The following is a 25552-nucleotide window of genomic DNA, read 5'->3' as shown; positions in this document are numbered from 1 at the left end:
AACAAAACCATAGAAGTTGACCTCCTCTCTCAGCTGTTACTGTATGTGGTCAGGAGCCAGCCTCCAGCCCCTCTTTCTGATCACTGTGCCCATGTGTTTCAAATGATGCAACCGTCCCAACACACCCACGCCCATCGCAATATCAAATCAGACAGGATCATGTTCAAAGGCCTGAGGAGGAGCGCATGTTTTTCCTGTTCGCTCGCACGACGTCTTACACAAACACCCAAACCATCAAATACCGTAGCTAGGTCCGTCTGATTCTGTCTCCGTTCATGTGGGAAAGAGATGATTTTGCTTTTCTTGGACGTATGTGTGTGTGTGTGTGTGTGTGTGTGTGTGTGTGTGTGTGTGTGTGTGTGTGTGTGTGTGTGTGTGCGCGTGCGCGTGCGTGCGTGTGTGTGTGAGTGTGTGTGTGTGTGTGTGCATGTATGTGATGGCCTCACCATGAAAGGAGACGCCCTGTGTTTTTCCAATGCTCTGTGTGTTTGTTATGGCCAGGGGAGGGAGTGCATGGATAGCCAGGGAACACACGGCACGCACATCAGAGCTCGATGATGGGGATGACTTTTCCTGGCCCCTTTACCTGGCCCCTTTCCCTGGCCCCTTGACCTGCCCCTTGACCTGCCCCTGTGGAAGCACTTTGTCTGCTGCCCAAATGGAACCCTATTCGCTTCATACTATTGCACTACTTTTAACCAAGGCCCATAGGGCTTTATAGTGCACTACTTTTAACCAAGGCCCATAGGGCTTTATAGTGCACTACTTTTAACCAAGACCCATAGGGCTTTATAGTGCACTACTTTTGACCAAGGCCAATAGGGCTTTATAGTGTACTACTTTTGACCAAGACCCATAGGGCTTTATAGTGTACTACTTTTGATGAAGGGCCATTGGGCTTTATAGTGCACTACTTTTGACCAAGGCCCATAGGGCTTTATAGTGTACTACTTTTGACCAAGGCCCATAGGGTTTTATAGTGTACTACCTTTGACCAAGGCCCATAGGGCTTTATAGTGCACTACTTTTGACCAAGGCCAATAGGGTTTTATAGTGTACTACTTTTGACCAAGGCCAATAGGGTTTTATAGTGTACTACCTTTGACCAAGGCCAATAGGGTTTTATAGTGTACTACCTTTGACCAAGGCCCATAGGGCTTTATAGTGCACTACTTTTGAACAAGGCCCATAGGGCTTTATAATGCACTACTTTTGACCAAGGCCCATAGGGCTTTGAGGAATAGGGTGCCATTTGGAACTAGGGTTGCACATCTTGGGGAATATTCAGAGGTGGAAACATTCCGTGGGAATTAACGGGAATATATGGGAATTAACGGAATATATGGGAATTAACGGAAATATATGCAAATTAATATTAATACTATTTAAATGTAGATGTTTTTTGCATTGGATTTATTTACCATATCATATGGAGACAGAAACAGAAACATTTTACCTTATCATAAGTAGACATAACTGCAAAGGATTAAATCCTTCCAATAGAAATGAAAAAAAAATGTTTAATTATGAATTTTAATTAAATGTGTTGACTCTTCACATGGGATGATTTCACTGAACAACAAAATAAAGGGAATATTGAATTATCCCCAATGATCTATCGCATCTCCCAAAAACATTTCGAACATACATCTGTAAAATTATAGTCTAGAAACTAAAGCTTTGGTTGTCTTCCTCTCAGGCTTCCATGTCTTCTCCCTGGACCTCCTCAATGTCCACCTCTTGAACATCAGACTCTGAGGCCTCATCTTCACTGTCACTTTCCAACCTTGTGGAGGATGGCTCGTTGTCAGGCTCAAAAAGCCTCAAATTTCCCCGGAAGGCCACCAATTTTTCAACCCTTGTATTGGTCAGCCTGTTGTGTGCTTTGGTGTTTGTGTTCCCAAACAACGACCAGTTGCGCTCTGAGGCGGCTGATGTTGGGATTTGGAGGATGATGGAGGCAACAGGGGAAAGAGCCTCAGATCCGCAAAGTCCCTCCCATCAGGTGGCTGATGAGATATGTTGGCACGACTGCCATATTGCATCTCCATCCCAAAGCCCTTGCTTGGAAGTGTACTTCGCCAGACTGCCAAGAACCTTGCCCTCTTTCAGGCCAAGGTGGCGAGACACGATAGTGATGACACCATAGGCCTTGTTGATCTCTGCACCAGACAGGATGCTCTTGCCAGCATACTTGGGGTCCAACATGTATGCTGCGGTGTGTATGGCCTTCAGGCAGAAGTCTTCACGCTATTTGATGTATTTCAGAACTGCAGTTTCCTCTGCTTGGAGCAACAGTGAAGTGGGCAGGGCAGTACGGATTTCTTCTCTTACATCTGCAAGCAGAGTCTGAACATCAGACATGATGGCATTGTCTCCCTCAATCCGTGCAATGGCTACTGCTATAGGTTTCAGGAGTTTCAGGCTGCTTATCACTCTCTCCCAAAATACATCATCCAGGAGGATCCTCTTGATGGGGCTGTCCATATCGGCAGACTGTGATATTGCCATTTCTTGGAGAGACTCCTTCCCCTCCAGGAGACTGTCAAACATGATGATGAGACCACCCGAACAGGTGTTGCTGGGCAGCTTCAATGTGGTGCTCTTATTCTTCTCACTTTGCTTGGTGAGTGGTCCAAGGTCATTGATGACTGCCTTCAGCTCATCAGCAATGTAGAGACTGGTGTGTCTCTTGTCCCTTGTGTCTGTGCTCTTGTAGAATACTGGTTGAGGGGTGGAGATGATGTAATTAATTATGTTTTAAAATGAAACTGTATGGAAACAGGTGAATTAACACTCCTCAGTTAGTAGCCTCAAGCAAGCTAAAACCCACATAGTAGCAAAAACTAACCAGTAGAAATTGTTAACAAGTTAGAAATGATTTAAACACATTTTTCTATGGGCTACTATTTACTGTTTAACAAAAAATTATGTATGTCAAATAAAATATATTTGCCCCACCCAGTATTGTAATCAAAACTTACCAGAAAGCATGTAGTCCTTGGCTCAGACAATATAGTTGTGTGGGTTCAATAGCATCTCATTAGTGTGCAAGATCTTGAGAATCAGCTGTAAATGTGATGGTAGAGTACACTGCACATGTGATGGAAGAATGCACTGTGCATGCAGTGGGTTGCAATTCCATTGAACTGGGGATAGTTTAACCAAAATATGCCACAAGACCTAGCATTGCCTTATGTGTATCCAACAAAAAAGGTTCACTGTTATAAGATATAAGCAAAATTCCCCAAATTCACTTCCCATGGAACATTTCTGGACAATTTCCTTAAATTTCCCGGAAAGTTTCCAATCCTTTGCAACCCTATTTGTAACACATCCCTAACTCTCTGGTCCCCATTACCACAGTACACAGAACTATGGCACCTCCAAATGTGGCTTCAGACAGCTCTGTTTCAGCCAGGCCTCCATATACAGTATTTAGAGTGTTTGTGTAGTTTTCCTTCATGCTTGTCATGTTAATATCCAGACAGTCCGGATTAACAATTCACTCTGTGGTTTCGTTTGTGGAGAGTCTCTGGCGCCCCAACGTGCCCTGTGCTCCCCTCCCTAGTGCCCCAGCGGCCCAGCCCCCTCCCAGCCAAACACTCGGCTCTTCAAGGCTCAGAAGTTTCATTGGAATTAGCTGGAATCTTGACATGGAATTTGAAGCTCATTTTAAGGATCTGTGATCATACAGTCCAGGCTGGTGACTAGCTTTGATTAGTCTGTGGCTGCATCCCAAATGGCACCCTATTGCCTATGGTGCACTACTTGACCAGAGCCCTATGGGCCTTGGTCAAAAGTCATGTAGGGAATAGAGTGCCATTTGGGATGACACAAAGCCTGTGTGTCAGAGCTACTCTGAGCGTAGACTTTCTGATAAAGCAGCGTTCAGAAACAGATCTGTACATAGTTGGAACAAAGTGTTTTGAAGAGATACAGGGATAATCGGGGGAATATCGTTGGTGTCACGACTTCCACCGAAGTCGGCTCCTCTCCTTGTTCGGGCGGCGTTTGGCGATCGACGTCACCGGCTTTCTAGCCATCGCCGCTCCATTTCTCATATTCCATTGGTTTTGTCTTGTTCCATTACACACCTGGTTTCCATTCCATAATTACTGCATGTATTTAGTCCTCTGTTTTCCCTCCATGTCTTTATGTGTAATTGTTTGTTTGTGATGTGGATTATTGTCGGGCGCTTTACTTTTGCCATGTTCCATGTTTTTGGCACGTTATTGTTTTTATGTGCTGTATTTTGCGGAACGGAATTAAAGTGCGCCTGTTCACTACACTCTGCTCTCCTGCACCTGACTTCGCCTCCCGTACACACCCTTGACAGTTGGACTTGTGCTTTGTCTGGCTTTACTTTTGTTTAACAAAATATCTCCTATCAAACATCTCTTAAAATGCATTTAGGGTTTTTCAAAGATTAAAGAAAGTAAAAAAAGATTAAGATTCACAAGAATAAATAAAGTTCTTATATGAGTCTCATTGATCATCTTATTCCCAAGCACTGATTTTCAAAATTTGACTTTCTTCTTCTCTTCTATGAATTATTCACAAAACTATTATATTATATTTACAGAGATACGCCTGTGATTGCAGCATTGAGAGGCTTGATGAGTAATAATAGCATATTCTTCCACTTGGAAGAATTGGACGTCTCCTAAAACGTTGGTTGTTCACATATACTTACACTGACACCCCAACACGCACGCACGCACGCACGCACGCACGCACGCACGCACGCACGCACGCACGCACGCACGCACGCACGCACGCACGCACGCACGCACGCACGCACGCACGCACGCACGCACGCACGCACGCACGCACGCACGCACGCACGCACGCACACACACACACTCTTGTACAGCTAACCTTGTGGAGACACACAATTCAGTCCAATTGAAAATCCTATTTTCCCTAACACCTAACCCTAACTCGTACTCTTACCCTAACCTTAACTCTAACCTTAACCCAAAAACCTAACCTTAACCCTAACCCTAAACCTAACCCTACTGAAAAGATTTGGCATGGGTCCTCAGATCCTCAAAAGGTTTTACAGCTGCACCATCGAGAGCATCCTGACGGGTTGCATCACTGCCTTGTATGGCAACTGTTCAGTCTCCGACCGCAAGGCACTACAGAGCATAGTGCGAGTACATCACCGGGGCCAAGCTTCCTGCCATTCAGGACCTCTATACCAGGCGGTGTCAGAGGAAGGCCCTAAAAATTGTCAAAGACTCCAGCCACCCTAGTCATAGACTGTTCTCTCTGCTACCGCAAGGCTGCTGCTACTCTCTGTTATGCTATGCATAGCCACTTTAATAACTATTTCCTACATGTACATAATTACCTCAATGACTTCGACACCGGTGCCCCCGCACATTGACACGTTGACTCTGTACCAGTACTCCCTGTATATAGCTCTGCTATTATTATTTACTGCTGCTCTTTAATTATTTGTTATTCTTATCTCTTACTTTTTTTAGGTATTTTCTTAAAACTGCATTGTTGGTTAAGGGCTTGTAAGTAAGCATTTCACTGTAAGGTGTAACCTTCACTGTAACCTGTTGTATTCGACGCATGTGACAAATAAAATTTGATTTGATTTAACCCTAACCCTAAAACTAACCTTAGCTCCTAACCCTAACCCTTAACGTAATTCTAACCCTAACACTAACTCTAACCTTAACCCTAAACGCCCTAGAAATAGCATTTGACCTTGTGGGGACTAACAAAATGTTTTCTGGAATATAGAAAAAATGGAACATTGACTCGGTACTGGTACTCCCTGTATTATTATTTTTACTCGTTATTTTTATTTGTTATTCACTGTGTATTTATTCCTCGTGTCACTATTTAAAAAATGTTGTTTCAATTTTTATCTTATCTTTAACTCCGCATTGTTGGAATAGGACCCAAATAGCACCCTGTTCCCTATTTAGTGCACTACTTTTGACTAGGGCACACAAGGTTCCCCATAGGGCTCTGGTCAAAAGTAGTGCACTATATAGGGAATAGGCCGTGGTTCAGGAGATGAAACAGGCTGGTAGTGGATCGGCCATCTGGGATTGTTTCATCTATGGGCAGCGCTGCCTATAATGCTCACTATGTTTGACAGTGGCCTTTATTTCAGATTGTTTAGCTCTAAACTTGGGAAATGTCAGAACTCTGGCACCCTTCTGTGACGTGGCGGCTCAGGCTAATAGAGGAAGGCAGCAGCGTTTGTTTAGACAGATTATGTGTCTCAGATCTGTGTCTCAGATCTGCGTCCCAAATGTCACCCTATTCCCTATTTAGTGCACTACTTTTGACCAGGACCCGTCAGAAGTAGTGCTATATGTAGAGAATGGGGTGCTATTTGGGATGCAGCCAGAATGTGACACCCCTCCCACTGAAGGACCGCGACACAGTAAAGACTCATTTTGCTTTTAATAAAAATAACTTTTGGCGATGTGAAATCAATTGGTGCCAACAGGTTAATAACACTTAAAGGTTATTTAAAAAACCTGCTTTGATTTGAACAATGAGGCATGTTTTCCATTTGCACAGTGCCGCCCAGAGCAGATACTGCGGCAGTTAACAAAGTAGCCGTGTCCATATTTTCTTTAGCCTTGAACTGGGCCATTTTCTATAATTAGGGGCCACATGTGCTATGTGTGTGTGTGTGTGTGTGTGTGTGTGTGTGTGTGTGTGTGTGTGTGTGTGTGTGTGTGTGTGTGTGTGTGTGTGTGTGTGTGCGTGGTCTGTAAGTGTCGCTTTTCCGTGAGGTTAGACAGCAACAGTTGAGACAAAGGCAAAGGATCAGCTGCAAAAATAGGTGGTCATTATTTTACGGGTAATGTCGAAGACTGATTCAAGATACACAATATGTAGTTAATGAAACATTATGAAAAATAATACAATAAACTTAATTGTCCAAATTAGTAATATTATCTTAACTTGAGGACAAAGGCTAAAGTGCCTCAACAACAGGGCAAATGCCAATGAACTCACATATCTGAGTATAATGTGGCAGAGCTATAGTAACAGCATGCTACCAAGCAGTGGCGTACCGCAGTTTCTCGGGGCCCCCCTGCAATGACGCAGCATTTGGGGAAACAGCTAACTTCCTACAATTCTACACATTTTGTAATCGTGCAAATGTGGAATTTTATAACTAATCTCATGTTATTATGCACATTTTGCCATGAGGCTGAGAGAAAATGTTGCTGTTTTAAAGCAAATTTCCTGCAATTCTACACATATTGCCATGGGGCAGAGAGAAGCATATGAAGTTTTATAGCTAATCTCATGCTATTCTAGAGAGAAATCCAGACCAGTTTACTTGGTATGAATGGCAGTAAAAGCATGATCCAGATTTGACTTATGCTGGAAAAGAAAACAAAGGCATGTGATATATAAGAAATTGTGTAATAGAATCATTGTAAACCTAAAATATTGTCATATTAGGCAAGTCAGTTAAGAACAAAATCTTAATTACAATGATGACCTAGGAACAGTGGGTTGACTGCCTTGTTTAGGGGCAGAACAACAGATTTGTACCTTGTCAGCTCGGGGATTCAATCTAGCAACCTTTCGGTTACTGGCCCAGCGCTCTAACCACTAAGCTACCTGCCGCCACATATAATCATAGATACAGTTTATACTGTTCTGTATAAATAGCCTTTAAGATATATGTAAACAGACCATAAATGTATAAATGTTTGTTTTCTTGGAAAGATGAAAGTGCTATTATACACTGCTCAAAAAAATAAAGGGAACACAAAAATAACACATCCTAGATCTGAATGAATGAAATAATCTTATTAAATACTTTTTTCTTTACATAGTTGAATGTGCTGACAACAAAATCACACAAATAATCTATGGAAATCCAATTTATCAACCCATGGAGGTCTGGATTTGGAGTCACACTCAAAATTAAAGTGGAAAACCACACTACAGGCTGATCCAGGCTGATGTCCTTAAAACAAGTCAAAATGAGGCTCAGTAGTGTGTGTGGCCTCCACGTGCCTGTATGACCTCCCTACAACGCCTGGGCATGCTCCTGATGAGGTGGCGGATGGTCTCCTGAGGGATCTCCTCCCAGACCTGGACTAAAGCATCCGCCAACTCCTGGACAGTCTGTGGTGCAACGTGGCGTTGGTGGATGGAGCGAGACATGATGTCCCAGATGTGCTCAATTAGATTCAGGTCTGGGGAACGGGCGGGCCAGTCCATAGCATCAATGCCTTCCTCTTGCAGGAACTGCTGACACACTCCAGCCACATGAGGTCTAGCATTGTCTTGCATTAGGAGGAACCCAGGGGCAACCGCACCAGCATATGGTCTCACAAGGGGTCTGAGGATCTCATCTCGGTACCTAATGGCAGTCAGGCTACCTCTGGCGAGCACGTGGAGGGCTGTGCGGCCCCCCAAAGAAATGCCACCCCCCACCATGACTGACCCACCGCCAAACCGGTCATGCTGGAGGATGTTGCATGCAGCAGAACGTTCTCCACGGCATCTCCAGACTCTGTCACATCTGTCACATGTGCTCAGTGTGAACCTGCTTTAATCTGTGAAGAGCACAGGGCGCCAGTGGCGAATTTGCCAATCTTGGTGTTCTCTGGCAAATGCCAAACGTCCTGCACGGTGTTGGGCTGTAAGCACAACCCCCACCTGTGGACGTCGGGCCCTCATGGAGTCTGTTTCTGACCATTTGAGCAGACTCATGCACATTTGTGGCCTGCTGGAGGTCATTTTGCAGGGCTCTGGCAGTGCTCCTCCTGCTCCTCATTGCACAAAGGCGGAGGTAGCAGTCCTGCTGCTGGGTTGTTGCCCTCCTACGGCCTCCTCCACGTCTCCTGATGTACTGGCCTGTCTCCTGGTAGCGCCTCCATGCTCTGGACACTACGCTGACAGACACAGCAAACCTTCTTGCCACAGCTCGCATTGATGTGCCATCCTGGATGAGCTGCACTACCTGAGCCACTTGTGTGGATTGTAGACTCCGTCTCATGCTACCACTAGAGTGAAAGCACCGCCAGCATTCTAAAGTGACCAAAACATCAGCCAGGAAGCATAGGAACTGAGAAGTGGTCTGTGGTCACCACCTGCAGAACCACTCCTTTATTGGGGGTGTCTTGCTAATTGCCTATAATTTCCACCTGTTGTCTATTCCATTTGCACAACAGCATGTGAAATTTATTGTCAATCAGTGTTGCTTCCTAAGTGGACAGTTTGATTTCACAGAAGTGTGATTGACTTGGAGTTACATTGTGTTGTTTAAGTGTTCCCTTTATTTTTTTGAGCAGTGTATGATACAATATCAGTAGCCTACTTGTCACATTTACAACTTTTCTAAGTCCTATCATTAACTGATTTCAGACAGTGTAAGGCTGTGGATTGACTACATTGTTCAAATGGAATGTTGGCATATTATAAGATAATAAAAAAATGTATGGAATCGTTCCTCTGGCTAGCTTGCTAACAAACATACAGTGCAGATAAATTCTTCAAATTCATTATTTTCATTATCTTATTGCTGCACTGGCAAACCATGGTTGACCATCTCCCGGACCAAAATGGCTGACCTTTATCTCACCATAAGGTGGGAAGGTCCATTCTATTATTCTAATTACTAATTCTATGGGGGCGATCTCCAGGGGGTCTCCCCAATTTGTTGTTTTTTATTGGGGGGCTGTGGGGTGTGTGGTAGCTAGTTATATCTAAAAAGCAGAGGGCTCACCTTTATAAAAAAGAGGACTCATCTTTATATCTGTGCCATTATAGCATCTGTGACAACATCGGCAGCGCCATTGAGGCAACAACCAATAGGAATCCCCACCCAAAAAATCGGGCCATTTGTGTGGGGAGAAATGGAGGGAAACGTCCCCAAGTGGTGATAGCTCTCAGGCACATCATCACACTCAATAAGTAATACCCAAGGATATACAGTACTAGATCAGAGCTAAGTGTTGTTGGTGTAGGCTAAGTGGCTTTGCCTGGAGGTTGATGAATGTAGGCCATTATTTCTGCATGGTGCTTGATGCGGCCACCAACTACTTTCTGCTAGGGATTTTGTGTGTGATTTGAGTAAGTCTTCAAGAGTAAGTCTTCCAGAGTAAATCCCTCCAGTGAACTCAGAGAGTGGTTCTGTTTAGCATACAGTACCAGTCAAAAGTTTGGACACACCTACTCATAACAGGGGTTTTCTTTATTTGTACTATTTTCTACATTGTAGAATAATCGTGGACATCAAATCTATGAAATAACACATATGGAATCATGTATTAACCAAAAAAGTGTAAAAATCTATTTTATATTTTTCAAAGCAGCCTTGATGACAGCTTTGCACACTCTTAGCATTCTCTCAACCAGCTTCATGAGGTAGTCACCTGGAATGCATTTCAATTAGTATTATTATTTTTAAAATGTAACCTTTATTTAACAAGGCAAGCCGGTACAAATTGTTATTTATAATGATGGCCTACCGGGGAACAGGGGCAGAACGATAGATTTTTACCTTGTCACCTCTGGGATTCAATCCAGCAACCATTCGGTTACTGGCCCAAAACTCTAACCACTAGGCTACCTGCCGTTCCAATTAACAGCTGTGCCTTGTTAAAAGTTAATTTGTGGAATTTTGTTCCTTCTTAATACATTTGAGCCAATTTCATAACAGCTCAAATAAGCAAATCATTACTTTAAGACATGAAGTTCAATCAATCCGAAAATGTCAAGAACTTTGAAAGTTTCTTCAAGTGCAGTCGCAAAAACCATACAGCGCTATGATGAAACTGGCTCACATGAGGACCGCCACAGGAATGGAAGACCCAGAGTTTTCTCTGCTGCAGAGGATTAGTTCATTAGAGTTAACTGCATCTCAGATTGCAGCCCAAATAAATGCTTCATGGAGTTCAAGTAACAGACACATCTCAACATCAATTGTTCAGAGGAGACTGTGTGAATCAGGCCTTCATGGTCGAATTGCTGCAAAGAAACCACTACTAAAGGACACCAATTAGAAGAAGAGACTTGCTTGGGCCAACAAACATGAGCAATGGACATTAGACTGGTGGAAATCTGTCCTTTTGGTCTGATGAGTCCAAATTTGAGATTTTTGTTTTCAACCGCCGTGTCTTTGTGAGACACAGAGTAGGTGAACAGATGATCTCCGCATGTGTGGTTCCCACCATGAAGCATTGAGGAGGTGTGATGGCGTCGGGGTGCTTTGCTGGTGACACAGTTGGTGATTTATTTAGAATTCAAGGCACACTTAACCAGCATGGCTACCACAGCATTCTTCAGCAATATGCCATCCCATTTGGTTTGTGCTTAGTGGAACTATAATTTGTTTTTCAACAGGACAATGACCCAACACATCTCCAGGCCGTGTAAGGGCTATTTGACCAAGAAGAAGAGTGATGGAGTGCTGCATCAGATGACCTGACCTCCACAATCACCTGACTTCAACCCAATTGAGATGGTTTGGGATGAGTTGGACCGCAGAGTGAAGGAAAAGCAGGCAACAAATGTTGTGCATATGTGGGAAATCCTTCAAGACTGTTGGAAAAGCATTCCTCAGGCAACTGGTTGAGAGAATGCCAAGAGTGTGCAAAGCTGTCATCAAGGCAAAGTGTGTCTACTTTGAAGAATCTCAAATATAAAATATATTTTGATTTGTTTAACACTTTTTTGGCTACGACATGATTACATATGTGTTATTTCATAGTATTGATGTAACGGGCATCATATAAAGGGGACCAAGGCACAGCGTGTTGAGTGCTCATCTTGAAGTTTAATGAAAAATCGAACATGTTACAAAATAAACAAAATGACCGCCGACAGTTCTGCCAGGTACTTAAACGAAACAGGAAACAACTACCCACGAAAACAAAGGGAAAAACAGGCTGCCTAAGTATGGCTTCCAATCAGAGACAACGATAGACAGCTGCCTCTGATTGGAAACCATACCCGGCCAAAACATAGAAAAACAAAACATAGAATGCCCACCCACCTATCACACCCTGACCTAACTAAACAGAGAAAACACAGCTCTCCTAGGTCAGAGCATGACTGTTGATGTCTTCACTATTAGTCTACAATGTAGAAAATAGTACAAATAAAGAAAAACTCTTGAATGAGTAGGTGTCCAAACTTTTGAATGGTACTGTATATGCCTATTAAGACCCATAGACAATGGCAAACCAAGAACCAGAAAAGTAAAGCCCTGTTTGAGAGAGAAACAGTGTGAGTTACAAATGGCACCCTATTCCTTAGATAGTACACTACATTTGACCAGAACCCAATGCACTATATTGGGAATATGTCTGGTCCAGTGGTGATTTTAGCATGTTCATCTTAGTGGGGCAAACAAACAAAAAAATCTGTATGCCAGAAAAGCCACTACACAACACACAATACACCTCTTCAGCGTCTCATCCCGTCAGCGGGATCAAAATCCAGCGAAAAATCATATCGCCAATTAGCATTAAAAAAAATCATAATAAAAAAAAAAAAATATTAATATATATATATTTTTTTTATAGATACACCTCTCCTGAATCGACCCACGTCGTCCGATTTCAAAAAGGTTTCACAGGAAAAGCAAATCATTAGATTATGTTAGATGAGTCCATCGTAAAAAGCAGCAACATAGCCATTTTCCGACCAACCACTTGCATCACATATAACCAAAAAACAGCTAAATGCAGCACTAACCTTTTACAAACTTCATCAGATGACACACCTAAGACATCATGTTACACAATGCATGCATTCTTTTGTTCAATAAAGGTCATATTTATATATAAAAACAGCATTTTACATCGGCGTCTGACGTTGACTAACGAATTTCCCCTCAAATGCGTCCCGGGAAACAATGCTACAATTCCCTAAATTACTATCCTATAACGATTTTTTAAATTTATATTGTCAATCTAACATTTATAGATGAATATCTCTTGAGAACACCTGTCATACCAGATTTTAAATTAACTTTACTGGGTAATCACACTTTGCGATAAAAGGAGATGCGATACTCAGAAAATGAGCTAATATACAGAGCTCGGCGCCATCTTGGAACAATCGCATGTCACATCTCATCTTGTATAATATTGTCAATAATCGCCTACCTTTAGTTGTCTTCATCAGAAAGAATCCCAGGTCCACAACAGATGTATTTTCGGTCGAAAAAGTCCATACTTCACGTTCCATTAGCCTGCTGTTGGTAGCGCGTCCTTGGGCTCTCTCCAAATTCTCCGATGTGCGCAGGGCTGAAGTTTCGGATAAAATGATTCTCCCGCCTGTAGGTTCGTTCAAACATGTCAAATGTTGTAAAACATTAATCTTCAGGGCCTGTAACACCAAGAGAGCCAATAAGATTCGAGGGGGATGATTTAATTGTCTTTCAAACCGTTTCCAAAGGTGGGGGTAGACATGGCCGCCGGCGTCATAATGGTGATGGCCCATCCCCTGTGACCAATTTCCAATGAGTCTCATTCACTGAGTTTCGACTGTATAAGGCTCAAACCACTGTGAAAAGACTGGCGACATCTAGTGGAAGCAATAGGAAGTGCTCACTGAACCATGGTTAACGGTGTGATTTATAGGGAAAGATGAGAAGTCGAGTCCACAATTCTGAATTCCACTTCCTGTTTCAATCGGTCTCGGGGTTTTGACTGCCATTTGAGTTCTGTTATACTCACAGACACCATTCAAACAGTTTTAGAAACTTTAGGGTGTTTTCTATCCATATATAATACGTATATGCATGCCCTAGCTTCTGAGTTTGATTAGTAGGCTGTTGAAAATGGGAACGATTTTTTTTCAAAATGCGCTGTGGCGCCCCCTATCCTAGGGTATCCTCATTAACTGCACTATAACGGTGACAAACGGCACCCACAAACTGTTAGGGCCTACATTAAGCCTTCTTTTCAGCACCATAGAGTGAATCCTTACCCCTGCTTCATCTGGCTATTAGCGGAGCCTTGTCTGGCAGCGAAACAGTTCATTCAGACTCATTTACTGCTTTTAAAAAAAAACATAGCTGATATGGCTGACTTGCTTCAACAAATGTGGTTTCTACTGACACTTGAGTTGTACAAACTATGGCATAAGGGAACGATGAGCGCAGTGGCGATTTTAGCATGTAAATCTTGGTGGGACAAAAACATTTAAAAGTGGGATGCATGCCAGCAAAGCCACTACACAACAATACATTAATTGCACGGTGACAAATAGTTCCCACGAACCGTTAGGGCCTACATAAAGCTGTCCCAACAGCAAGTATCATGACACTAGGCGAGACCCAAATGCAGACACAGGAGGCAGATGGTTGGAGTTTAAGATGTTTAATAAATCCAAAGGGAATAAGCAAGAGAATGGTCGTGGACAGGCAAAAAGGTCAAAACCAGATCAGAATCCAGGAGGTACAGAGTGGCAGGCAGGCTCGAGGTCAGGGCAGGCAGAATGGTCAGGCAGGTGGGTACAGAGTCCAGAACAGGCAAGGGTCAAAACCAGGAGGACTACAAAAAGGAGAAAAGGCAAAGCAGGAAAACCCACTGGTAGGCTTGGACATACAAGGTGAACTGGCACAGAGAGACAGGAAACACAGGGATAAATACACTGGGGAAAACAAGCGACACCTGGAGGGGGTGGAGACAATAACAAGGACAGGTGAAACAACTCAGGGTGTGACACAGAGTCCCAACATCAGTCCCAACACCTAAATAGCAGCGAAACAGTTCATTCAGCCTAATTTACTCCTTTAAAAAAAACATTGCTGATATGGCTGACTTGCTTAAACAAATGTGGTTTCTACTGACAATTGAGATGTACAAATTATGGCATAAGCGAACGATGAGTGAATAAGAGGCAATTAGACATTTCCATTAAGACATTAATTAATGAGCGAGCTAGGATGGACATTGTTCAGCACTTTTGAAATGTACAGCGACAGAATTCAGGACTTGGGCCGTTCTTACAGTGTTCTCCCTGCACACCAAGTCAGAACCGTAGGATAAATAATGGGGGCATACAAGCAGACAATGAATGATCTTACAATATTCGATGATTACATTTCTCTAAAACAGGTTGTAAGCTACATGTGCACCACCAAGTTAGAACAGTAGGTGAAATTAAAAGGGGAAAATAGACCAAATTATTAGAGTGCGGCACATGGGCTACTAACAGCTTGCTACACAACATACACTTAGTATTACTTTATTAGGTATAGTATACATATCTCCCTGGCATATTACATCATTTATGCAGCAGTATACATGACATTTTTGGACTCACCTTGTTGTGCTGTGCTCACTTGAACAGGAAGGTGGCGCGTGGTCCTTCGTGGGCAAATTTTGTCATCAAACTTTGTCATCAAAGTCAGGTTTTCTCTGGATTTATGATGCTTTCAAGACAACTGGGAACACAGAAAATAACAAGGTCGAAACATGATGACGTCAGTGATCTTCAGGTTGTAGCTCTAGAAAGAGTCCCGAGTTCCGGATTTACAATTCCAAGTTTGATGACCGTTCAAAATGTATTTTCCCAGTTGGAGCTCGTTTTTTTCCCCAGAGTTCCCAGAGTTCCCAGTTGTCTTGAACTCATTGAAGTCAGATTTCGCAGTTCAGAGTTAACAGTTGTTTTGTGTGTGGCACAAATCATGCTTCATTGACAGCATGGCCAATGTTGATTGTTTATCATTTTAAGCTTGGACAAGCGACCCTTAATCCCAGACAGGGGACCACTCAGACACTCCACTGAATAGCAGGCTAGTGATTGCTTTGCAATGCTTCCAAACCACTCATTGTTGAATTTGCGATTTCCAACTTGTTGTGTATTGTTTATGTCCAATTGCTGATGAGCACCAATACGTTTTATCTATATTTTCTCTTCATGATTTATCTTCATTTGACAAGGATTAAAAAGGATTTGCTAGTATATTGTCGACTTGATTCTTGATAGTGACTGTTAGCTTTGACTGCTAGACTTTGAAAGTATGATGTTGACATGATCACTACAATAAAAAACATGGGCTGGCGCACACCCAGAGAAAATTATTTTAAGTAGAGGTGCTGACTAAAGGCGAATAAACTATAAGCTATAAAGAGAGTCGCACACTCTATATATAAACTCCCAGTAATTTTTTGGGGTAAGTCACCAATGTTTCGGCGTCACTGTGCGTTCATCACTGTGCCTTCATCACTGTGCCTTCTGACATGATCAGTCCAATCAAGCTACAGGAAGATATATTGTGATTTGACGTCATTTTATCTGTGACCAATTCCCTTGAGCCTTCTTGGATGGACATTTCTAATGTAACTCTATGGCAGCACCCAAGGGGCTTGAAGTTTTGAGCTCTCCCCTGTGCTCTACTGCGGTGACATAGTGTCCCATGAGTGACAGAACACTGAGCCAATCATGGCACAACTAGAGAACATACCAACACCTACGCTCCATATTTTCCGCTGGCTGCTCCACCATCACAGAAAGAACTGAGCTAGGCTGAAATACCTTCGTTTTGGAGCTGCCATACTTTTTTTTTGCTAAAAATGTTGGTCTCAAAACAGTTGGGACTCTGCCCCACCTGCCCTGAATGACGGGTCGCCACTGGTATGGTCAAAGGTAGTGCACAGTATAGGGAATATGGTGCTAATATGCAGCCAGGACCTGTTGACACACTTGGCTCAGTTGAGGTGATTTAAAGGGACCTGGGTTAAAATATGCCTGACCATGTAGAACTTTAAACAAACTTAAACACAGTAAAGTATCAGCATTAGTAGGGTTTCAGGGCAAAGTTCGCACACACACTGATGCTATTATACATGATATGAGTATTGAGTCAATGTTTTGTTAAATTGGTGTGTTTGAATGGACGTACTGTATAATGTATTTGTCTTTGGTTGTGTCCCAAATGGAAACAATGGTACCTTGTTTCCTACATAGTGCACTACTACTGACCAGGGCCTGTGCACTATATAGGAAATAGGGTGCTACTTGGGACACAACCTTAGTGATAAAGATGAAAGGGGGCCACTTTTAATTCCGTCTCTGTGCGCTTTGCTTGCCAACCTCTGTATTAGACCATCAACATCTTTATTACTGTACTCTGAAGTCCTGTGTTGCTAGACAGTCTTCTCTTTTCCCAAGGCCCAGGCCTGTATTTGTTCTCTTCCCTAAGGCTCCCAGCTGGCACCTAACTAGCCTGTATTCAGGATTCCCCTTTGGCGTGTTCCAAAGCCCCTGGCAGCAGCACAGCTACGTTGTCCCCCCTATGCTCTCTCCCTCTGCTCTCTCCTTCTGCTCTCCAGACTACAGGGAGGGAGAAACATCTTTGATCAGCTAGGTAGCTCTCTGTTTGTCTAGCAGCTAGTAGAACCCAAACCCCCTATCCCTGCCAGTCAGCCAGTGGGGGAAACCATACGTGTTTTCCACATACCGTTATATATTTAATAGAGCATTTAGTACAAGAATAAGGAACATTGTTCGAGCTATAAAGCCATAGTACTATGCTGAGTTGGTGTGTCGTTTGTGACTTTATGTTGGGCTTAATCTGGCATCATACAGTTAGAGCTATAGTAGAGCTGTAGGACCCAGGCTGGTGGCTGGGCCTGCTAGATCTATTAGGCTGCAGCAGAGTGGTCCTCCAGCTGCAACACACACACACACGACCAGACCAAGACCAGAGCCTGCATTATTTCTGCTGTGGCATTCAAAGAAAGATCCCTGCCTCCTTGAAAAGTCATCCTTTGTTCCTTTGAAAAAACACCTAGAAGTCCTGCCTCAGCTTTGCTATAAAGTAAATCATTATTGCTCGAAAGTACTTCCATGTTGGCAGCGCAATGGAAACCTCTGTGGACTTACATTGTACCTAATATATGGAGCTACCACAGACTCTGCCATTAGTGGATAATTAGTAGTGAAAGCTTTTAAAATCCTGGCCAACTACAGTATAAACCATTGAGATTAGGTCTCTGGTCAAACAGAGTGCACTATGTAGGGAATAGGGTGCCATTTGGGATGGATCATAGGCAACAGATACAGTGAACGGATCCTTGTTGTAAACTGCTTCACTGTCTTAGCAGGCACTCAACTAGATTAAATTACAAGCCATGCAGAGATAAAGACGTAAAGAAAAGGGTTCAGCATGTCAAATTCAATATGTTAACCACAGAATGAGCGAAATAAACAGCAGGCTACAACTTCATAACTCTGCTGTCTACACACAAACGCTGTCACTTAAGAATGCCCTGACTGTAGGTTTTCACCACAGAACTAGAATGAGTTCTGTTTTTCTTTCACTCCAATTCCATGGTCTTCTTCCATCTTCAGTTTGTACTGTGTTTTTGTATGACGGCTCACAATCATGACTGACTGAAATTAGCCTTGGAATCCCATCTGGTGGAGGCAGGCTTCCAGCACCCATGATTAGAGCCAAGCCAGGAGAAGAGAGAGGAGAAAAGAGTGAGGAGATGAGAGGAGAAGAGAGGAGAGAGAGGGCAGACTGCAAGGAGCCCTACTGTTCTCCTCCTTCGCTCTCCGCTCCTCCTGTTCTCCTCTCTTCCCCTCTGCTCTGTTCCCTCACTCACTATGACGCACGCACACACACGCACGCACGCACACATGCACGCACACACACACACGCACGCATGCACGCACACACACACACACACACCACACCACACCACACCACACACCACACACACCACCCTATGGCCGGCGGCACACACATAGGCTACTCACACGTACATGTGTGCAAAGACACGCATACACACATGCATGAATCCCACACGCATGCACACACACACAATACAAGCATGCACAAATCCACGTTCTAAAATACATGGTGTTCAACCTTCCCAAGTTCTCTCACGTCACCCCGCTCCTCCGCACACTCCACTGGCTTCCAGTTGAAGCTCGCATCTGCTACAAGACCATGGTGCTTGCCTACGGAGCTGTGAGGGGAACGGCACCTCCGTACCTTCAGGTTCTGATCAGGCCCTACACCCAAACAAGGGCACTGCGTTCATCCACCTCTGGCCTGCTGGCCCCCCTACCTCTGCGGAAGCACAGTTCCTGCTCAGCCCAGTCAAAACTGTTCGCTGCTCTGGCACCCCAATGGTGGAACAAGCTCCCTCACGACGCCAGGACAGCGGAGTCAATCACCACCTTCCGGAGACACCTGAAACCCCCCCTCTTTAAGGAATAGCTGGGATAGGATAAAGTAATCCTTCTAACCCCCCCCCCCAAGAAAAGATATAGATGTACTATTGTAAAGTGGTTGTTCCACTGGATATCATAAGGTGAATGCACCAATTTGTAAGTCGCTCTGGATAAGAGCGTCTGCTAAATGACTTAAATGTAAATGTAAATGTAGTCACTCACAGACACACACATGTAGTACTGTACAGTTCCCTGAATGGTGCAGTACTGCCACTAGGGGGAGTCTGGTAGGCCTCTAGTAATATTCTCCTACAGTAAAAAACAGAATTCCTCAACATGTAATAAAACTTCTGTTTTCATGTTCAGAGTTTTCTAAGAGAACATTAAAGTTGATTTTATTTTCACAGGACAAAATAAATGAGTTATGAATAGGATTGAGTTAAACAGAACCACTGACAACTGGAAATAAAAAAACTAGTCTCCTCTTGTTATGAGAGACAGACAATAATCACTTGTTTGCCAGAAACACATTTAGTGGTTTTGGACTATTCAGCAGACGGTGACAGTCAGCTCATTCAAACATCCCACATTGCTTCATAGGGTCTCACAACAAATTACAAGTCATCAGCAGTTGGGAGATACCCTGCCAAAACTGTGTTATCTATAATGCGAAACAGTTTTGTCATCCCAGTTGGCACCCTATTCCCTATATGGGCCCATGGGGCTCTGGTCGAAAGTAGTGCAGGGAATAGGGTGCCATTTGGGACACAACGTGTGTAATTGCTCCATTTCACAGTATCTCTTCTTCAGTGTTTTAGAAATGATCTTTTTGTGTGGCAATCCATATCATCCTCACTCTCACTGTTACACTTTGTGGTTGTTCAAATGTAGTGCTCTCTTGGCTGTTATGTCTTAAATCATCAGAGAACTACAGAGAGAGACAGGACGTATTGTTAAGGATGTCCCCCTGAACAGTTCACTGTACTATCAAAAGTTATTTCTGGCCCTTAGACAGACCTCTGTTAAGTATACATTAGAATATATCTGACGACTTTCCACAATTTCTAACTTCCACTTATCCACCTTTTATGTCAAGAAATGTTCAGCTCAGAAACAGAGATTTGGCCCATTTTTACCTTCCATGCACTTTATTTAACAATATTTATTTAAAGTATTATCTTTTTTATTCCAGACAGAGCCACCATGGAGTTAACCATTGAGTCTTGTAAAAAGGTTAGACCCATCACAAAGACTAAGGCAAAAGCAAAAATGTGCTCTCAATATCCACCAAATTTATGGACTCAGAATCACTTGTGTGTAGTGAAATATAGGTTACAGGAGCCAAGAAGACACTTTCACTTCTGACATAATTACCTGATTTGCCAAAGGTGTAATTTATGAAAGGCGGCTGACCGACATTTCAGAAGTTTCATGAACCATTTTAAGGGCATACTGTATATCACAGGGAAATGGCAGGAGTTTTACGCCTCTCAAAACAAAAGGATAAAGTAGAGTGTTTTCCTCTCTGATGCTATAACACAGCTTTACTTTTCTGGGCCCTGGTTTACTCTCCACACATTGACCTGGGAAGGACATTCCTCAAGTTAACATCCCAATAGAAATATGGGCTCAGGGACAACTCAATATTGTAAAGAGCTTTTCAAACACGTCACTCTATAAGAGCTCACACACACACACACACACACACACACACACACACACACACACACACACACACACACACACACACACACACACACACACACACACACACACACACACACACACACACACACACACACACACACACACACACAGTAGCTCCAGAGGGTAGTGTTACAGACCAGAGAGCCTGGCTGCATTTGGACCTGTCTCTCTGATTAGAACTAAATGTTGAGACCATAAACCGTCTCCCTCTGTGGTTCTAACGTACGCCTGCGGGAGATCTGGCTTCAAATACTATTCAAAATCATTTCAAATACTTTATCTTCACTTGATTGAGCTTGCCTGTCTTACTGGACCAATATAATTGTACCAGAATTGCAAACCATGCCCACCTGCCATTCAAGGCAGGCTAGAGCAAACACTCAAAGTATTTGAAAGATTTCAACCCAGGTGGTCTTGTCTGTGGTCTGGACAGTTCTCAAAAGAGGGTTCTCTGTTATGCCAAAGGAACTTATTAGATGACTGGAGGGAGGGGATGAAAATGGCGTGATGCAAGGGATCTATTATATGCACTGGTTGGGACCCCAGTCTGAAGCATTTTGCTTCATTTTTACACAGCTCACCAAATGGACTGAAAAAGCCTGTCCCCTCTCTTTGTTATGCCAATAAAAAGCACTCCGCTTTTGTTGCTGGATCAGGTCATAAGAGGAGCCTGGAATGTTTCCTGATTACATGACCTGACCAGGACAAACAGCCGAGAGGTTTTCTTGGGCTAACTCCTAAAGGGCACCTTGACTCTGGCACCTTGACTTTGTTCAAAAGAAGTGGACTGTGTAGGGAATATTGTGCCAAATGGGACGCACACATTGTCAGGAAGTAACGATCAGTACACTACACTAACATATTTCCCACCTCTCTGTGTCCCTCTCAGGTTTAGGAAGAAGCCTTCAGAATGAAGACCGAGGCCAAGGGTTTGGGGCGGTCTGTGTCGAGGTCACTGCAGGGTGATGGCCGGTGGAGCCGAGAGGTCCTGCTGCTGGCCTACATCCTCCTGGAGCTGATCGCCGTCCACTCCTCCACCGTCCTGGGAAACCTGGAGCTCCAGCTGGACGAGGAACAGCCTGCCGGGACCATCGTAGGGGACATCAGCGCTGGGTTACCGCCTGGAGTCACCGCAAGTCTTTACTTCATTTCAGACCACGAGGGCACCGGGGTGGGGAGTGACCTGGACATAGATGAGAGCACGGGCATCATCAAGACAGCCAAGGTGTTGGACCATGAGCTGAGGGACCGGTACAACTTCATTGCAGTGACTATGACGGGCGTGACCGTTGAAGTGACCATCACAGTGAATGACATCAATGACCACGCTCCCACATTCCCCCGGAGGAGAGCGGCATTCAAGATCCCGGAGATGACGGCGGTGGGAACCAGGTTCCCCCTAGAGCCAGCAATGGACGGGGACAAGGGCCAACTGACTACCCAGGGATACCTCATCAAAGATGGGAACCCCGGCCAGGCTTTCCTCCTGGAGACCCGGAGAGGATCCAACCAGGTTCTCTATCTGGACCTGGTGGTCAACACTCTTCTGGACAGCGAGACCAGACCATCTTATACGTTATCCTTGGAGGCGTTCGATGGAGGCTCCCCTAAGAGGACTGGTCAGATGGTGCTAGATGTGACGGTTCAGGATATCAACGACAATGCTCCAGTCTTCAACCAGAGTCGCTACCACGCCATTATCTCAGAGAATCTGCAGCCGGGTAGCAACATCCTCCAAGTCTTTGCCTCTGACGTCGACCAGGGAGACAACGGTCTGGTTCTGTACGAGATCAACCGCAGGCAGAGCGACCCGGAGCGCTACTTCGTCATCGACTCTCGTACGGGTGTCATCACGCTCAACAAGCCGCTGGACTTTGAGATGCGGAGGGTCCACGAGCTTGTGGTCCAGGCGAGGGATAACGCCACGCAGCCCGAGGTTACCAACGCCTTCGTCACAATCCACGTCCGGGACTACAATGACAACCAGCCCACCATGACCATCATCTTCCTCAGCGAAGACGGCTCCCCACAGATCTCCGAGGGCGCCCAGCCTGGCCAGTACGTCGCACGCATCTCCGTCACCGACCCGGACTACGGAGAATACGCCAATGTCAACGTCTCCTTGGAAGGAGGGGACGGAAAGTTTGCCCTGACCACCAAGGACAACATCATCTACCTGATGTGTGTGGACCAGATCCTGGACCGAGAGGAGAGGGACACATACGAACTCAGGGTGATGGCTACAGACGCAGGCACCCCTCCTCTCAGGGCTGAGTCTTCCTTTACGATACAGGTCACTGATGTCAACGACAACCCTCCTCTGTTTGATCAGCAGCAGTACACACAGGTCATACCTGAGGTGGTGTTCCCAGGGAGCTTCATATTGCAGGTCACGGCTAGAGACAAAGACCAGGGGCCCAATGGAGACATCACATACAGCCTCCTCCAGGATGGCCAGGCCGGCCAGGATGAGAACCAGGCCCAGTGGTTCACCATAGACCCAGTAACAGGGATCATCACCACGCTCTCCCAGCTGGATTACGAGTCACAGCCCAGGCCGAATGTGACAGTGGTGGCTACAGATAGAGGGAGGCCTTCCCTGTCCTCCACAGCTCTGGTCCATGTGGTACTGCAGGATATTAACGACAACGAACCTGTGTTCGGTACCAACTTCTACAACGTATCGATCAAGGAGAACACGGCCGCTGGGACCTGCATACTAGAGGTAGGACATTGTCTATTCTGTTCTTCTAGTCAACCTGTCGAGAGGTGAATCTTGCATTAGAGAGTTTACATTTTTTTAGTTGCTACTACTACAAGTCTTGAAAGACTTACCTGCAGCATTTTGTTCATGTGTAGTCAGATATCTGTAACTTGCATGTATGCAAGCTGCTAGGTTTTTGGTATGCGAACTGGGAAATACCAAATGCCAAATGAAGACTACATTGGAAAGAGAACTACCATTGGGGTTTGAGAGGGGTCTGAAGTTCTGAAATCATTTCGAAGGGATATGGAGAGACCATTACCTAGAGGAGAAATACAGTGCATTCGGAAAGTATTCAGACCCCTTCCCTTTTTCCACATTTAGTTAAGTTACAGCCTTATTCTAAAAATGTATTCAAAAAAATTTCCCTCACCAATCTACACACAATACCCCATAATGACAAAGCGAAAGCAGGTTTTTAGATTTTTTTGCAAATGTATTAAAAATCAAAAACAGAAATATCTTATTTACATAAGTATTCAGACCCTTTGCTATGAGACTCGAAATTGAGCTCAGGTGCGTCCTGTTTCCAGTGATCATCCTTGAGATGTTTCTACAACTTGATTGGATTCCACCTGTGGTAAATTCAATTGATTGGACGTGATTTGGAAAGGCACACACCTGTCTATATAAGGTGTCACAGTTGACAGTGCATGTCAGAGCAAAAACCAAGCCATGAGGTTGAAGGAATTGACTATAGAGCTCCAAGACAGGATTGTGTTGAGGCACAGATCTGGGGAAGGGTACCAAAACATTTCTGCAGCAATGAAAGTCCCCAAGAACACAGTGGCCTCCGTCATTCTTAAATGGACGAAGTTTGGAACCACGAAGACTCTTCCTAGAGCTGGCCGCCCGGCCAAACTGAGCAATCGGGGGAGAAGGGTCTTGGTCAGGGATGTGACCAAGAACCTAATGATCACTCTGACAGAGCTCCAGAGTTCCTCTGTGGAAACGGGAGAACCTTCCAGAAGGACAACCATCTCTGCAGCACTCTACCAATCAGGCCTTTATGGTAGAGTGACCAGAAGGAAGCCACTCATCAATGAATGGCACATGACAGCCCTATTGGAGTTTCCCCGAAGGCACCTAAAGGACTCACAGACCATGAGAAACAAGATTCTCTGGTCTGATGAAACCAAGATTGAACTCTTTGGCCTGAATGCCAAGCGGAAACCTGGCACCTTCCCTACGGTGAAGTATGGTGGTGGCAGCATCATGCTGTGGGGATGTTTTTCAGCGGCAGGGACTGGGAGACTAGTCAGGATCAAGGGAAAGATAAACGGCTCAAAGTACAGTGAGATCCTTGATGAAAACTTGTTCCAGAGCGCTCAAGACATCAGACTGGTGCGAAGATTCACCTTCCAACAGGACAACGACCCTAATCACACAGCCAAGACAACACAGGAGTGGCTTCAGGACAAGCCCAGACTTGAACCCGATCGAACATCTCTGGAGAGACTTGAAAATAGCTGTGCAGCAACGCTCCCCATCCAACATGACAGAGCATGAGAGGATCTGCAGAGAAGAATGAGAGAAACTCCCCAAATACAGGTGTGCCAACCTTGTTGCGTCCTACCCAAGAAGACTCAAGGCTGTAATCACTGCCAAAGATGCTTCAAAAAAGTACTGAGTAAAGGGTCTGAATACTTATGTACATGTGATATATATATATTTTTAAATACATTTGCAAGAAAATCTAAAAACCTGGGGGTTATTGTGTGTATATTTAAAGAACAATATCCATTTTAGAATAAGTCTATAACCTAACAAAATGTGTCAAGGGGTCTGAATACTTTCCGAATGCAATGTACTACACAGATGGATAAGGGATATGTTGGATTTTGCTGCTGTATTGTCAGGCATTAAGTGTTATTTTAACGTTCAAGCTGTTTAGATTGGATTGTAGAGGATAAGAGAGTTTAG

The 25552-nt window shown here is 44.2% G+C and overlaps 1 protein-coding gene across 1 annotated transcript in view; it reads left to right on the top strand.

The window, feature by feature from the left end:
* Positions 1-25552, top strand: part of LOC106612868 (protocadherin-16) — a 205656-nt gene that overhangs the window by 5554 nt on the left and 174550 nt on the right. Inside the window, 1 exon segment of the mRNA XM_045724531.1 lies at positions 21755-23590. Coding sequence (XP_045580487.1) covers positions 21776-23590 — 1815 coding nt within the window. The 5' untranslated portion in view covers positions 21755-21775.

The sequence above is a fragment of the Salmo salar genome, chromosome ssa09 (genome assembly GCF_905237065.1).
Source record: "Salmo salar chromosome ssa09, Ssal_v3.1, whole genome shotgun sequence".
NCBI classification, from domain to species: domain Eukaryota; kingdom Metazoa; phylum Chordata; class Actinopteri; order Salmoniformes; family Salmonidae; genus Salmo; species Salmo salar.
The sequence above is the reverse complement of the archived record's forward strand: the minus strand, read 5'-3'. Positions and strand labels throughout refer to the sequence as shown.